Source organism: Rana temporaria, chromosome 1 (assembly GCF_905171775.1).
Source record: "Rana temporaria chromosome 1, aRanTem1.1, whole genome shotgun sequence".
NCBI classification, from domain to species: Eukaryota; Metazoa; Chordata; class Amphibia; order Anura; family Ranidae; genus Rana; species Rana temporaria.
The window spans coordinates 269136169-269149248 of NC_053489.1; the positions used below are offsets into that span (position 1 = coordinate 269136169).

The window sequence follows — 13080 nt, forward strand, 5'->3', positions numbered from 1 at the left end:
TGCACCAATTACTGTATAAATGTGACTGGCAGGGAAGGGGTTAACACTAGGGGGTGAGGAAGGGGTTAAATGTGTATCCTGGGTGTGTTCTGTGTGGGGGGGGGGGGTTGACCGATGCTGTGTCCCTATGTACAAGGGACACAGATGACAGCATGTGGAGCTCTGCGTTTACACACAGAGCTCCACGTCCCTGCTGTGTTCCCGCCGATCGCGTGTAACCAGCAGACATCGCGGCCGTGAGGTACACGCATCGGCTCTTCAGCGATGCGCCGGGACAGTGTTTACCCGCTGTGCGCCCCCCAGTGGCGCACGGGTAATGCACTTAAAAGCCGCGCTGTGGACGTCTTGTCTATAGCGCGGGTCTCAAGTGGTTAAGTACATAAATAGTAAGGGTCAGATCATATTGGTCCCACAAAAAATTATGAAGGGGAATCTGGTTACCAAGGATGGAGAGATGGCGAAGGTATTGCATTTATTCTTCACCTCATAGGAAGCACCCTCATGGCTAACAGAGGATAGAATTAGAAATAGACTTGGGGTGGGGGAATTGATAAGGACCCCCAGGTGCAAGTCATCTGGTCCTGGTGACTTAAGGAACTCCGTCAAGCAATTGCCAGACCATTGTTTCTAATGTTTTTACAAACTGACTGGAATTGTACCAGCTGATTGGAGAAAAGCCAATGTAGAACCAATATTTAACAAAACAGCCAAGATACATCCCTGGCAATTACAGACCAGTTACCCCAACATCAATAGTATGCAAATGCTTGGAGGGGGGGGGGGGGATAAGGTACTATATACACACAAAGATTTCTCTAGTGAAAATTAGCAGTAATCAGCATGGATCCATGAAAAGGCGGTCTTGCCAAACCAATCTATTAACCTTGTGTGAGCTGCCACCTAGATAAAGGCCCATAGATGGTGTATGGATTTTGCAAAAGGCGTTTATACTGTTCTCCATAAACACTTACTGTACAAACCAAAGACCATAGGGTGAGTACATGGATTGAAAACTGGCTACAGGGGCAATTTGAGGGTAGTGATAAATTGCGAGTACACAGCATGGTCTGGAAAGCAGTAGGGGGCTGCAACTAACAATTTTCATAATCGATTAGTTGGCCGTTTAATTACCTTAAAAAAGTGTGGCGTATAATTTAGGCTGTAAAGAGAAAAAAAAAATAAAGTCTAAGCAGTGGTAAACAACTACCAGTATATGGTTAAGGAGAAAAATCTCCAATCGACTCTGCAGTGTGTTTTGCCACAAGTTTTGCTTTTGGGCAAAAAATAAATAAAAAAAACTCCTTTGTTACTGGCTGATTAAAGCGATTACCATTTTCATTGATGTTTTAGCCCTAGAAAGCAGGGTCCCCTAGGGTTCTGTTCTGGGGCAAATCCCATTTGTCATAAATTATCTGGAGGATGGAATCGCTGCAGATTGCAAGTGCATTACCATTTGAAATCAAAGCCCAACCCAAAAAAAAAAAAAAAAACACACAAAAATAAAAAGCCGTTTGCTTCCCCCCAGTCACATTTAGCACCTTTCAGGGGAGAAAGCAGTTATCTGTTTAACAGGTACCCATCCCCACAGCGAGGTCCCTCAGAAGTGCTAGATTAACCAAACCCGCAATGATGGCCTCCTGAAGACCACCCTTGTAACAAGGAGTGGCTGTTCTTTATGTGCACTGCTGAAATCTATAGTGAGGGGCTCACTTACAACTACAGGCCATCAGCTGCAATGGAGGAGGCTGCAGATACTACACCCCAAAACATGTTCCAAAAGATGAACTTGCCCTTAAAGGAAACACCCCATGTCAGATTAAAAGCCATTAGAGCGCTGCATGGACAAAGATTGCACAGCAGCACCCCACTCAAGCAAACCCTTAAATGGAGGGTTAGCTGGCCCTGTGACTACCTGAATCACTTACCCATGCAAGGGGTAAATCACAACTCCATTTTCAGTAGTGCCAAGTACTGCAGTGGGTGTCAACTAGGCAACTTACATGTTAAAGGATATTCGTCACTTATTACACAGCTCATCAGGCCACACGACAATACATTGGGAGTAAAACAGGTTTATTTTAAAAAATACAATAAAAGTGCAACATTTAAAACAAATTACATTAATAAAATCTAACAGTCCAGCTTAGATGTGAGGTCAGAGTAGTCGATATTCTATAGCTTTTAGTTTGAATATAAAAGTCTTTATTGGCTCCTAAACCAAAGGATAGCTGGCAGCTGTAGCAATTCCACAATGATTATTCTTGTCTTTGGCAATCTTGATGTATCCTTTGTCTCCCCACGTCTCAGCCCAGCTAAAAAGACAAAAATTGTATTGCAGATAAGACTTGCACATGTGTATATTTTCCTTGAAATCTTGACTTCTGGCTTGAAGTGGTCACCAACTTTGACAAGCATACCAGTTAATCTGAACTTCAGTATAAAACGGTTCCAGATTAGCGACAAGTACTGCAGGCATACAAGTCACCTAACACAGCAGGGTTTACACATTTTCTATTGTAGAAGTCACACAAACCAAAATGATATGCAGTTTACTAGCCCTTGGATGCCTGCATTAGTTTTAGCCCCTACATATTTTCACCTGGTAAACCTGCAACCACCACTTCCTGTCCCTGGATAGCAACATTTATTCCTCCAGTGCATTAAAGTGGTTGTAAACCCACTATTTGGACTTTTACCTACAGGTAAGCCTACAACATGGCTTACCTGTAGGTAAGGATAATATCTCCTAAACCTGCACGGTTTAGGAGATATTACCCCCGCAATGCGGGCGGCGCATGCGCAGGGGGGACTCCACGGCTGAAGGACCGGCATCGCCGGACCCTGCCGATTTTAAATCTCCCGCGTGGGAGTGACGTCATCGCCGCTCCAGCCAATCACAGCGCTGGAGCGGCGATACCCGGAAGACACGCCGGAGCAAGATGACATCCTGCTCGGCGTGGACCAGGTAAGTGGTACACACCTCGTTCCGAGGTAAGTATTTCATAATAGGCTAGTATGCGATGCATACTAGCCTATTATGCCTTTTGCATTGCAGGTTTGGGGGGAAAAAAAAAAAGTTTATGCGGTTTACAACCGCTTTAAGGAGTTGTTAAAGCCATTGCATGTTGTACAAACATGTTTACCATAACATGAGGCAATTTATAGAAGATACTCCAATATGGTCTGTGTAAGCCCCTTCTAGTCACACCAGAGCATTGGGTGCAAAACTCAAAACTTAGGTGGTAGGAAAAATCCACATGAGCTTTTTTGAAGGCAGAATTTAGCATTTTTTTGGCCACATAGTTTGAAGGTGAGAGCCTGTAAAACCACAGAAATCCTACCATTTTTAAAATAGATGTGTATAATAGGGTTTAACAAGGGAAAAAAAAAAAAAAACTCATCCCCTCCCCTACTTCCCATTGGTAGCAAATGCCTGAAGGCTAAGCACACATGCAAATGTTTGAAATACACATTTATGCTGCCTTGGGGAGGGGATAGATTGTTTATATATATATATATATATATATATATATAAACAAACACACACACCAAAATTCTTACAGCAACTGTAGTCAATATGCCATGGGCTTGAAGTTGGCAATTCTAACCCCCCGCCCCATTGAAAAAAAAAAAACAGTCGAGAAAGCTAGTGCCAGCTTCACCCAAGGTCAGCGACTCAGATAATGAGGAAAGTTTCAGCAAAAAGCTGTGTGAGCCCTTATCTCCCCAACCTGTATTTTAGTGTACATTTTGAAAACATACCTGTTTTTAACAATCCAGTATTTCTTGCCATCTACATCCTCTCCTTCAAATCCATAGCCAACAACCAGCACACCATGGTCTAGGTCTTTACTGCTGCATTCAGGTTCATAGTAAATTCCTGCAAGTAGTTTTACATTAGTACACAATGTTTTGTCTTAAAAAATTAAGTCAGATTTAGTAGAGCAATACGTACCATGTTGATAGAACTGGAATGATTGATGTGCAGCATCAATGGCTACAGAGACTGGACCAACTGATGCCACAGCTTTCATTAGAGCCTTTTCATTACCAGATTCAACATCCATGAAGCCTGTGTCATTGGCAGCCCTGTTGGCTGGATCGTATTTGCAGTCTTGATCCTATAAAAGACAAGTAATGAAGATTATATGTCTCATTGCTTCAATCTACATGAAAATCTAACAGGCCACCCAAGGAACACTTTTCCATATGCTGGGGAAATAACCCAACCATACACGCTTACTGGACACAAATAGTCCAGTTTCTGCATGAAAAAAAAAGTGGGAACTCATCTCAGTTGACCCCAAACCCTACCCATTAGGCCTCCCACTAGATGCATATGATTATTTTGAACTCATCTTTCAGGAAGCAATATCCACTGCCAGGAAGCTCATTGGATGCAGATGTCACCCTTATACAACCATGGTGTCAAGAAATTCAATTGGTTTCACCCTATAAAAAAAAAAAATCCATCCACATGCACTGGGTGCCCTGCCAAATACAAAATATGGGGCCCAATAGTTGTCCACCCCAGAAACATGATTATGGCCACCTATTGAGTCAGTCTGCAGATATTGTCTTGAAAAGTGGTTTACCCCCACCTAGAGGTACTGCAAGTATCTCCTAAACGTGCCTCGTTAGACATTTACCTTGTAGTGTGCCGTCATTGGCACATGCGCTGTAAACAGCCCTCTGTGCCGTTTCTTCACTAGCAAGTGCAGTGACTGACGTCACGCAACTACAGACAGTCAGAGCCAAAGTCCACAGCCCCGGAGGGAAGAGGGGCAAAGATGGATGTGGCCACCATGGGCTTAGTTTGCAGGCAAGTGCCACAAAAATGGCATAGTGAGATGCATATTAGCCCATTATGCTTTTTACTCTGCAGGAAAGGGTCTTACCTCAGCAACATATGGATATGATTCCTCAGAGTCTAAGCCACTATTGTCAAGAATGTATTGAAAGGCATTATCCATCAATCCTCCATTGCAACCCTGATTGCCTTCTGCTGCAGAGCAGTCCACAAGATTTTGCTCACTCAGGGACACAAGCTTCCCAGTCTTCCTGAACTGTTGACCTTCCAAAGCACCAGTTGAGCTGAAAGCCCAGCATGAACCACAATGACCCTGAAATGAAAGGATAAACAATTTGCAGCTTTCAGCATTAGAGCCATTGGGCAAAGCATAGTCAAGATCTACTTGATATTTTATGCCAACATCTGCAAAAAGTAGAAAATGTAGTATACCTGATCTTTTACTGGAGTCACGTAGCCTTTTTCACGCCAGTCAACTTGTTTTGGAGCCTCAAAGTTATTTGGTGTCAGGAATGTTGCACCTTGTGTCTTTTTCTGTTTATGTTTGTATCCGTTCATTAGTTGTTTAAATTCTTCTGTAGTCTAGAACCAAAATGGGTTTGTGTGAATTACATATCCCCATTAAATCCCACAGTACAGGAAGCCATGTTTCTAACTACACAAGTGAAGTGCCTCTTTAACAAGCTCTGTAGAAACCAAACAATCTATATTCAAGTAGAAGATTGTCATTTCATTCTGTTAATATCCAAGCTATGTTCAGGAACACTACTTTTGTAAACATGCAGCAACATGTGATAGATACCCCAACAGAAAGCAATTTTTATGACATGTACCTCTTTCATGAGCAGCTGCCATGATGGATGTTTGACACCAAATAAAAAAACACTTCAATTCTCACCTATGACCAGTGTGCGCCACCACTGTTGGAGGGTCGTGTTATCTGGATGCCAGTTGATAACTTTTTGCATACACATTCTATTTATATGGGGTGATTGTCAGTAACTGCTGGTGCCACATGCATACACCCATGATCCACTACATGCTCCCTGCTGTTCCCACCATGTTGCAGACTCACTGGCACTTTAGTGTACAAGACCAGGTTTTTAACAATGTTTATATATTGACCCTGTTCTGGACATCATGGGATTTACTAAAGATGGGAGTGCAAATGTCCGGCTTACTTCTGTAGAGAAACAGATTAGCTTCCATTGCCAAAGCTTAATTGAACAAGCTGAGGTTAGAAGCTTACTGGCTACCATGCACAGCTGCAACAGTTTTAGTAAACCAACGCCCCCCCCGCATGTGTTCACATGCGCTCCTGAAGGCGTTTTTGAAAAGAGTCAAGCTTCCTAGGTGAAGCTGTTTTGTAAAAACAGGATTCTGTATTATAGATGTGAATTTCACCTGGGTACAACACGTATGTTGATATGCTTAACTTTTGTACACTACATGTACATGCTTTTCCATTGACACCCAGAATGTTGTATGTTCCATGTATTGTATAGCTTGAGCCTACACATGCAGAATCAAAGCACCCTGGCTCAGAATGATGCTGTGCATGGGCAGCTTTGTGTACATTTGAGAAGTTAGTTTTCTTGGAGACAGCATGTCTCGTCTTGCATTTAACTGAAGGCTTTGTTCCACCATCCATCTTATGCTCAAAAGGTTCCATGTACACTTACCATGTCCCCAAAATGGTTCATGCCAAGGCTGTAAGTGTGTTTTCCTGCAGCATATTGCATATTGTGTTTCATGATTGTCCTGAAATTATCCTCGAATACCAACCTCCTCCACAAACCGTCATCCTAAAGAGGGGAAAAAATAGGGTTAGACATTTTAAAGACAAGATTCAGCCAACACAAGCTTTCATAATGGACCCACCCAGCATTAATGCTAGAGCTCAAGACCACCTGATGTTTGTTGCCATTTGTTCTCAGATTGAGCCCAGGTTCACACTGGGTACGATTTGAGATGCGATTTCACATGTCAAATCGGCGGCATTTGCCGGCTATTGTCGGCAATGGCACTGTCCTAATCAGTGCGACGCCGCTGCACCGATTTCAAAAAGTAGTTCCTGTACTACTTTTTGCGATTTCGGGCCGCGATTTACATTGAACACTGCACAGATGTCTCTTAAACCGCGGCCGCGAAATCGCGATTTTGAATTCGCAGCAGTGTGAACCTAGCCTAAGCCCTGGTTCACACCGATGCTACTTTGAAATCGTGCTACTTTACTTGAAGTAGCGCGATTTCAAAGTAGCAAGGTCAGCGCGATTTCAGGTGCTACTTGAGACTTTTCTGTGGCTTCATACACAGATGTCTATAGAAATCGCACCTGAAATCGGCAAAAGTAATGCAGGAACTACTTTTGAAAATCAGTGCCGCGCCGCAAAATCAGTGTCGCACCGATTGTAACAGTGCCATTGCCGCCAATAGGCTGCGACTTGATCTCTCAAATCGCTCCAATGTGAACCTAGGCTGAGTGGGGAAAAAAAAAAAAAAAAAAAAAAAAAAACACAATATATAAAAGGTTTTGATAGTGAGGGTTGGTTACCGAAAACCTACTTAGTCAACAGGCCTGCCTTTGCAACCCACGCTACATGCAAATATTCACCTATACTGTGTATGCTTTACTTCTAATCACCATGATTGAGTTAAAACCCAAACAAAATTTTTATTCACCAACATAATTAGCACTTAATGAAGGCTGCAGAACAAATCCGCATTAGTGTTTTAAAAAAATAAATAAAAAAAAAAAAGTGATAAAATTACTGTCTACAAGGGAGGTGGCTGGAATAGGATTAAATAACTAGAAGAGCAGTATTGGGGAGCTTTTGAAGTTTATCCAATAGAACCCCCCCCATGTGGTGAAATTTGCCATGTTAATGCATTGGACAACGAGTTCTGTCTATGTTTTCACCGATTCTGAGCCAGACCTAGAGGGGTAGGGTGGATTGTTTCCGGCGGGGGGGGGGCTACTAAAACTGGTGCAGCTGTGCATAGTAACCAGTTTGCTTGTCTGCTTAATTGAACAAGCTGAAGTAAAACTGGTTACTATGCACAGCTGCGTCAGTTTTAGTAAATCTCCCCCAGAGTTTTAAGAAAAAAATATTTGCCCTTGGAGCAGATTCCAGTCTAGGTATCTTACAGAAATGCTTTAGATAATTACCACTATAAAAACGTCAGTTTATGAAAAAAAATAAAGTACCTTTTCATATTTTTTATTATAGAAAGAAGTAAACAAGTTCCACGTTTCATCCAAAGCTGGGTCGTGTACAGGAAGAGCAAATACTGATGCCAAACACAGGGAAGCAACTACAAGCCACATCATGATTTCTAACCTGCAGGTACAAAATAAATCTGTTAGGCACAGGTAATAGATAACAAAGTCAATAATAGTTCTGACTAGAAAAGAGGGCCTTGGGTGCTTGTTTGGAAGATCAAATAAAGAGCAAGAAGTTGTAAACTTGTTTAGTGCGCAAGACACCCAAGTTATGCAGCATTTATTGAATACTGTACTAGTCAAAAAAAAAAAAAAAAAAGGTACAAGGGCAAAAGGATCATGAAAGCAAGGCGCACCACCGAGTTAGGGTCCTTTCACACGGAGCAGACCGTTTGTGTCCGCCAAAGCTCAGCGGGGATCCCCGCTGAGCTGTCGGCGGATAGGGCGGTCCCCGCACACAGTGCAGAGACCGCCCTGTCTCTGCTCCGCTCTCCCCTATGGGGGGGGGGGGGGGGGGGAGATCGGATGCAGACAGACCGTCTGTCTGTCTTCATCCAATCCGTCGAACGGAAGAAAAATAGGGTTTCTTCCGTTCGCAAAAGCGGATCCCGACGGACGCTAGCGGATGCTCCATCCGCTAACGGACGCAATCCCATAGGGATTCATTACAAGTCCGTTAACGGACTTGTAATGAACGGACTAACGGTCCGCTAGTGTGAAAGGACCCTTAAACAGGAGCAGTCGGTCCCCCCCCCCCCCTTAATGCTTGCAAGACAATGAATGCCCAAAAGGCCCCTAATAAGGGCAATAGTAATAGTTTTTTCATCTAGCAAAACAAGATCTGTTTTCACTTGTCCATGCTTTGTTTACATTTTGGAGTGGGGTTTCCCCTTCAAAATGTATCCCAGACTCAAGGGGCCTGGTATGGATTGGGGGACACCAAGCCCATTTTATTTTTTAAATTGCCTGAATGCTTGTTTCTACATTCAGCTTCATTTGATCGTTTTAGGACATGGCAGCCAGCTTCCCAGTCTGCTCCTTAACCAACTATACAGTGCTATGAAGAAAAAAGAAGAAATGCAACACTTGCAGTGCAAGTCCATTACATGCAAAACAATTTGCTGTGGGAAAATGTCCGACCTTTTCCAAAAATACACCAGCTGAAAAACAGATGTGAACGTTTACCATAGGAAACCATGTAAAATGGACTGTAGTGCATTTCTGCAATCTGCACAAAAAAAAAAAAGTGAACGTTGAGTTAAGGTGCATACATGGATCACAACTGGTTCAGCAGGGACCAGCCAAATTCATCCATGTATAGGCAGAGGAGGTTGTACAGAATTTGATCTACCAATTGACTTCTGTACAACTGCCCTGTTGGCCCTGGGATATGAAATCCCCACAGCTTTCTCTGCTTCTCCTGCTGACAGGACGCACTAGGCGGGTTCTGAAGGTCTCCTATACAAGTTATGTTTAGGAGATTAAGTTACGGGGGGGGTTGCAAATCCCTGGACTGGTAAAGCAGTGACCCAATGTGTGGGGTGATTGCCAGCTTTAGGTACAACAGGACTGGGGGGGGGGGGGTACAGTGCTAGTTTAACCTTACAGGTTCTGTAAAGGTGAACTCTCCCCTTTAAATACATGCAAAACATCTAAATGCAACATTTGTCCATTACAGTTTACTACACTACCCGCAGTACCGCAATGAACTCCTGTGATGACACCACTCCCACGTATGCACACAGTTCATAAATGCCCATTTAACATTGACATCTGTGAAGCAGAATCCGCTTGCTCAGAGGAAGATCTCAGCTGATCCCACAGATCATAGGTCTGTTTGCGCTGCAGACAGACTGCCATCCTCTACAGGACAATTGGAAGAAAACAGACGGGAAAAAAAAAATCCACCATCCACCGGATTTGTCAGATGGCAGCGGGGGTGGTCTGATCAGGTCAGCCTCAAAAATGATAGGTGTACCCTATAGGATCACCCATGTGAAAAGGGACCCAAGATATTTGAAGATCCCAAACCCAGAACACTAGATGAATAGGTTAGTGCCAGATACATACATACATACATACATACATACATACATACAGCCCCGTCATTATAGCTTTGAATAAAATAGGGAGAATTATACATAACATAAGGCAAAACTCAACTGGGACCCATGTTGGGGGGTGGATCATCTCACTTCCATAGTAGAGATTTGAACTATCGCCATAGATGTATACACCATGTGTGACCCTAAGGGTTTGGTCACATCAGCCACATGCTAGTGTAAACACCATCACACAAGTATGCCAACTAGGAGACAAAGAACATAATGGAGCTTTATTCAGCTGAACTAGAAGGAAACTGGAGCAGCTATGCAAAAGTAGCCAATCCGCTTCCAGCTTGGTTTCTAAAGCTTATCTAAAACACCCAAAAGCTAGAAGCTGATTGGTTGCCAAGTACATATGTTCATGTTTTCCCCTATAGTGTGAATTCTCACAGGGTTGTGGTCATTCCCTACTGCATACACAATTTGAGGATTATGGGAGAAATGCAAGATTCCTACACAGTGCATGGCATTACAGAGTGTGGAAAGATCAGCCACCCAAGGAGAGGACATACATCCGGCGTAAACAAGTACACAGAACAGCTGAGTCACCAGGGAGGAGACAATACAGCAGGATGAACACGAAGCACACAGGAATGGACACAGCCCGGGGCGCGCACAGTGCATGGAATACCGACAGCCGTCTCCGCTCCCTCAACACTCACACACAACATTAGGGAGGCCGCCATGGCTCACCAACAAGAAACCGAGCACGTTCCATACATTCCTCAGCGCTCCCCTCTCCCTGGCCCCCTTCTCCGCCATTATCCCTTCCCAACAAACCTCACAAAGGGATCACCAGCTGGAAACTACAGGCATTGCCAGAAGCCGGCGCGCTTATAAAGGGGACAGGCGGCCCTGCCTACAAAATAAGCAGGCGCTCTTCCATTGGCCGATCAGCGGAAACGGGGCGGGTTCTACCCTGCGGCCTCATGTGACTGCCTAGCGCGTGACTCTGTGTTATGTTATAGAGAGCAGTGGGCGGAGCCGCCGGGAATAGGCGGCGATGTAGTCATAATAGGTGAGAGAGAGCAGCCACGAAGCAATTTTATGGCCCCTTACACAGCAATGACACAGTTATAGTGAGATGTTTATGTAAGGAGTTTACACTTTTCATTTTACAAAGTTTGGACATCAGGGTTAAGGCCCCCAGGGGTGGACTGACAACTCATGGGGCCCCCGAGTAATAGAAGACTATGGGCCCCCCGGGCTTACAGATGGCCACCACGCCAGGAGGCAGTGCAGATGCGGGGCAGCTAAAATCTCAGGATTTTCACATCAAAAGCATGTCGGTTTTGGACATATCAGGGACAGATGTAAAAAAAAAAAAAACTAGGTGGCTGGAAGAGAGGAGGATCAGAGTGCAGGAGATTGCTATGGAAAGGATGTTCAGATCTTCTACATACATACACTGCCTGGCAATGACAGTGCTGCTTTTCCCACAACACAGATTCCGGGATTTATCCCGGGCTCCTCTGTGATGCCCAGGTCCCATACATGTTTATGGGCTGTCCCCCCCTGATGGTGGCCCTATTGAGGGGTCATGGTGTCCTGTTGCAGAGGGTGTTGGCAGAGAAGTATGGACAAAGCAGTGTGAAAGGTGGTGAAGTTGGTTAATATTAATCCAAAGTGTCAGACACACTTCTAAGGAAAGGGAAATATTTCATTTTAAATTGCTATTCATCAAACAGGATACTCTGGAGACTACTAGAGCCTGTTCACATCTATATGTTGTAAAATACATGGCGTTGAATTTTAACACAACCCTCACTGTGTTTTTCCAGCAACCAGGAAAAAGTGAACATGCGACTCCAAAAACACGCTAATAAAAACACATGATGCATTTTTGGTGTGTTACTATTGTGTATGTAGCACTACCCCCGGAGGAGCTGCTGGATTTTTGGGCGGCGTATTACCTCATGGCTCCTCCAAAATTCCTAGGGGTGAATGATGCATATTGCATATAGTAGAAGTAAAGGAATGTCCACGACAGGTGCTCTTTGCTGTGCTCTTTATTACCCAGCCGGGTAAAAACAGTAAACTTGTGGTGAGGAAAGTAAAGGTGAAGAAGAATGGAGAATAGCAGATTCAGGCGTTATAATAAGAAACAGCCCTGCTCCCAAACGTAACCCTTCTGTACACCACTACCACCGGAGTGGGTTTAGTGTACCCGGACAGGCCTCTCTCACTGACCTGGCAGCCGGAGTATCACTCGGACAATTGTAGGATAAAGTCTCTGCCACAGACCCTCCTTGGTGAACTTGAACTTGAGAAAGAGTCTCTGCCACAGACTCCCCTCGGTGAGCCTCAGAAAGATACCTCTGCCACAGGTCCTCTCTGGATTGAATTCTTGGAGATATCCCTCCTTAGATGAGTTACGCCTGGATCTCCTTCAACTTGTCGCCCAGGTACCGACTGACAGGTGATCAATCCCTCGGTGTCCGGCTACATTGTTCCCCGGTGGTCCGTCCAAGCCCTTTTGGACCACCAGCCTCTCAATGGCGCACCTCAGACCACCTCAATGGCGCACCTCAGACCAACCGAGCAGCAGTACAGCTTGGGATCTTTAGAAGTGGCAACCCAGTCACTCACTGGGCCCCCGTCGCAGATTCTCCGGGCCAGCATGGTCCCGGAACCAGGAACACCACGTAGCACGCACGCCGCGGCCAGGTAAGCCATAGCCTACCTAAAGGTGGGTGCCACACTGGACGAAGAAGACCCAGAACCAATGGCGTCTGCCCCATAAATACCCCTCCCCAGCATACACAGCGAGGACAAACCCTCCTGATTGGCTGCTGGGAAAGAGCACCCGAACCTTGACTCCACTGCTGCCACCTGCAGCACTGGGGCTGGAAGAACACCCTAGTTTGACAAAATAGCCCACAGCACAGCCAAGCTGAGACAGAGACCCTGTTTTGCATTTGACAATCTGGATCAGAGTTTAA

General features: G+C 44.6%; 1 protein-coding gene across 1 annotated transcript; it reads right to left on the reverse strand.

The window, feature by feature from the left end:
* Positions 1–2056: 2056 nt before the first annotated feature.
* Positions 2057–11021, reverse strand: LOC120942037 (procathepsin L-like). Its single transcript, XM_040355492.1, has 8 exons — positions 10919–11021; positions 8019–8151; positions 6493–6615; positions 5243–5392; positions 4899–5123; positions 3956–4121; positions 3763–3880; positions 2057–2312 (listed from the first exon to the last, which is right to left on the reverse strand). The coding sequence occupies exons 2-8, from the start codon at positions 8139–8141 to the stop codon at positions 2213–2215; spliced, it is 1005 nt and encodes a 334-aa protein (XP_040211426.1). The 5' UTR covers positions 8142–8151; positions 10919–11021; the 3' UTR covers positions 2057–2212.
* Positions 11022–13080: the final 2059 nt, after the last annotated feature.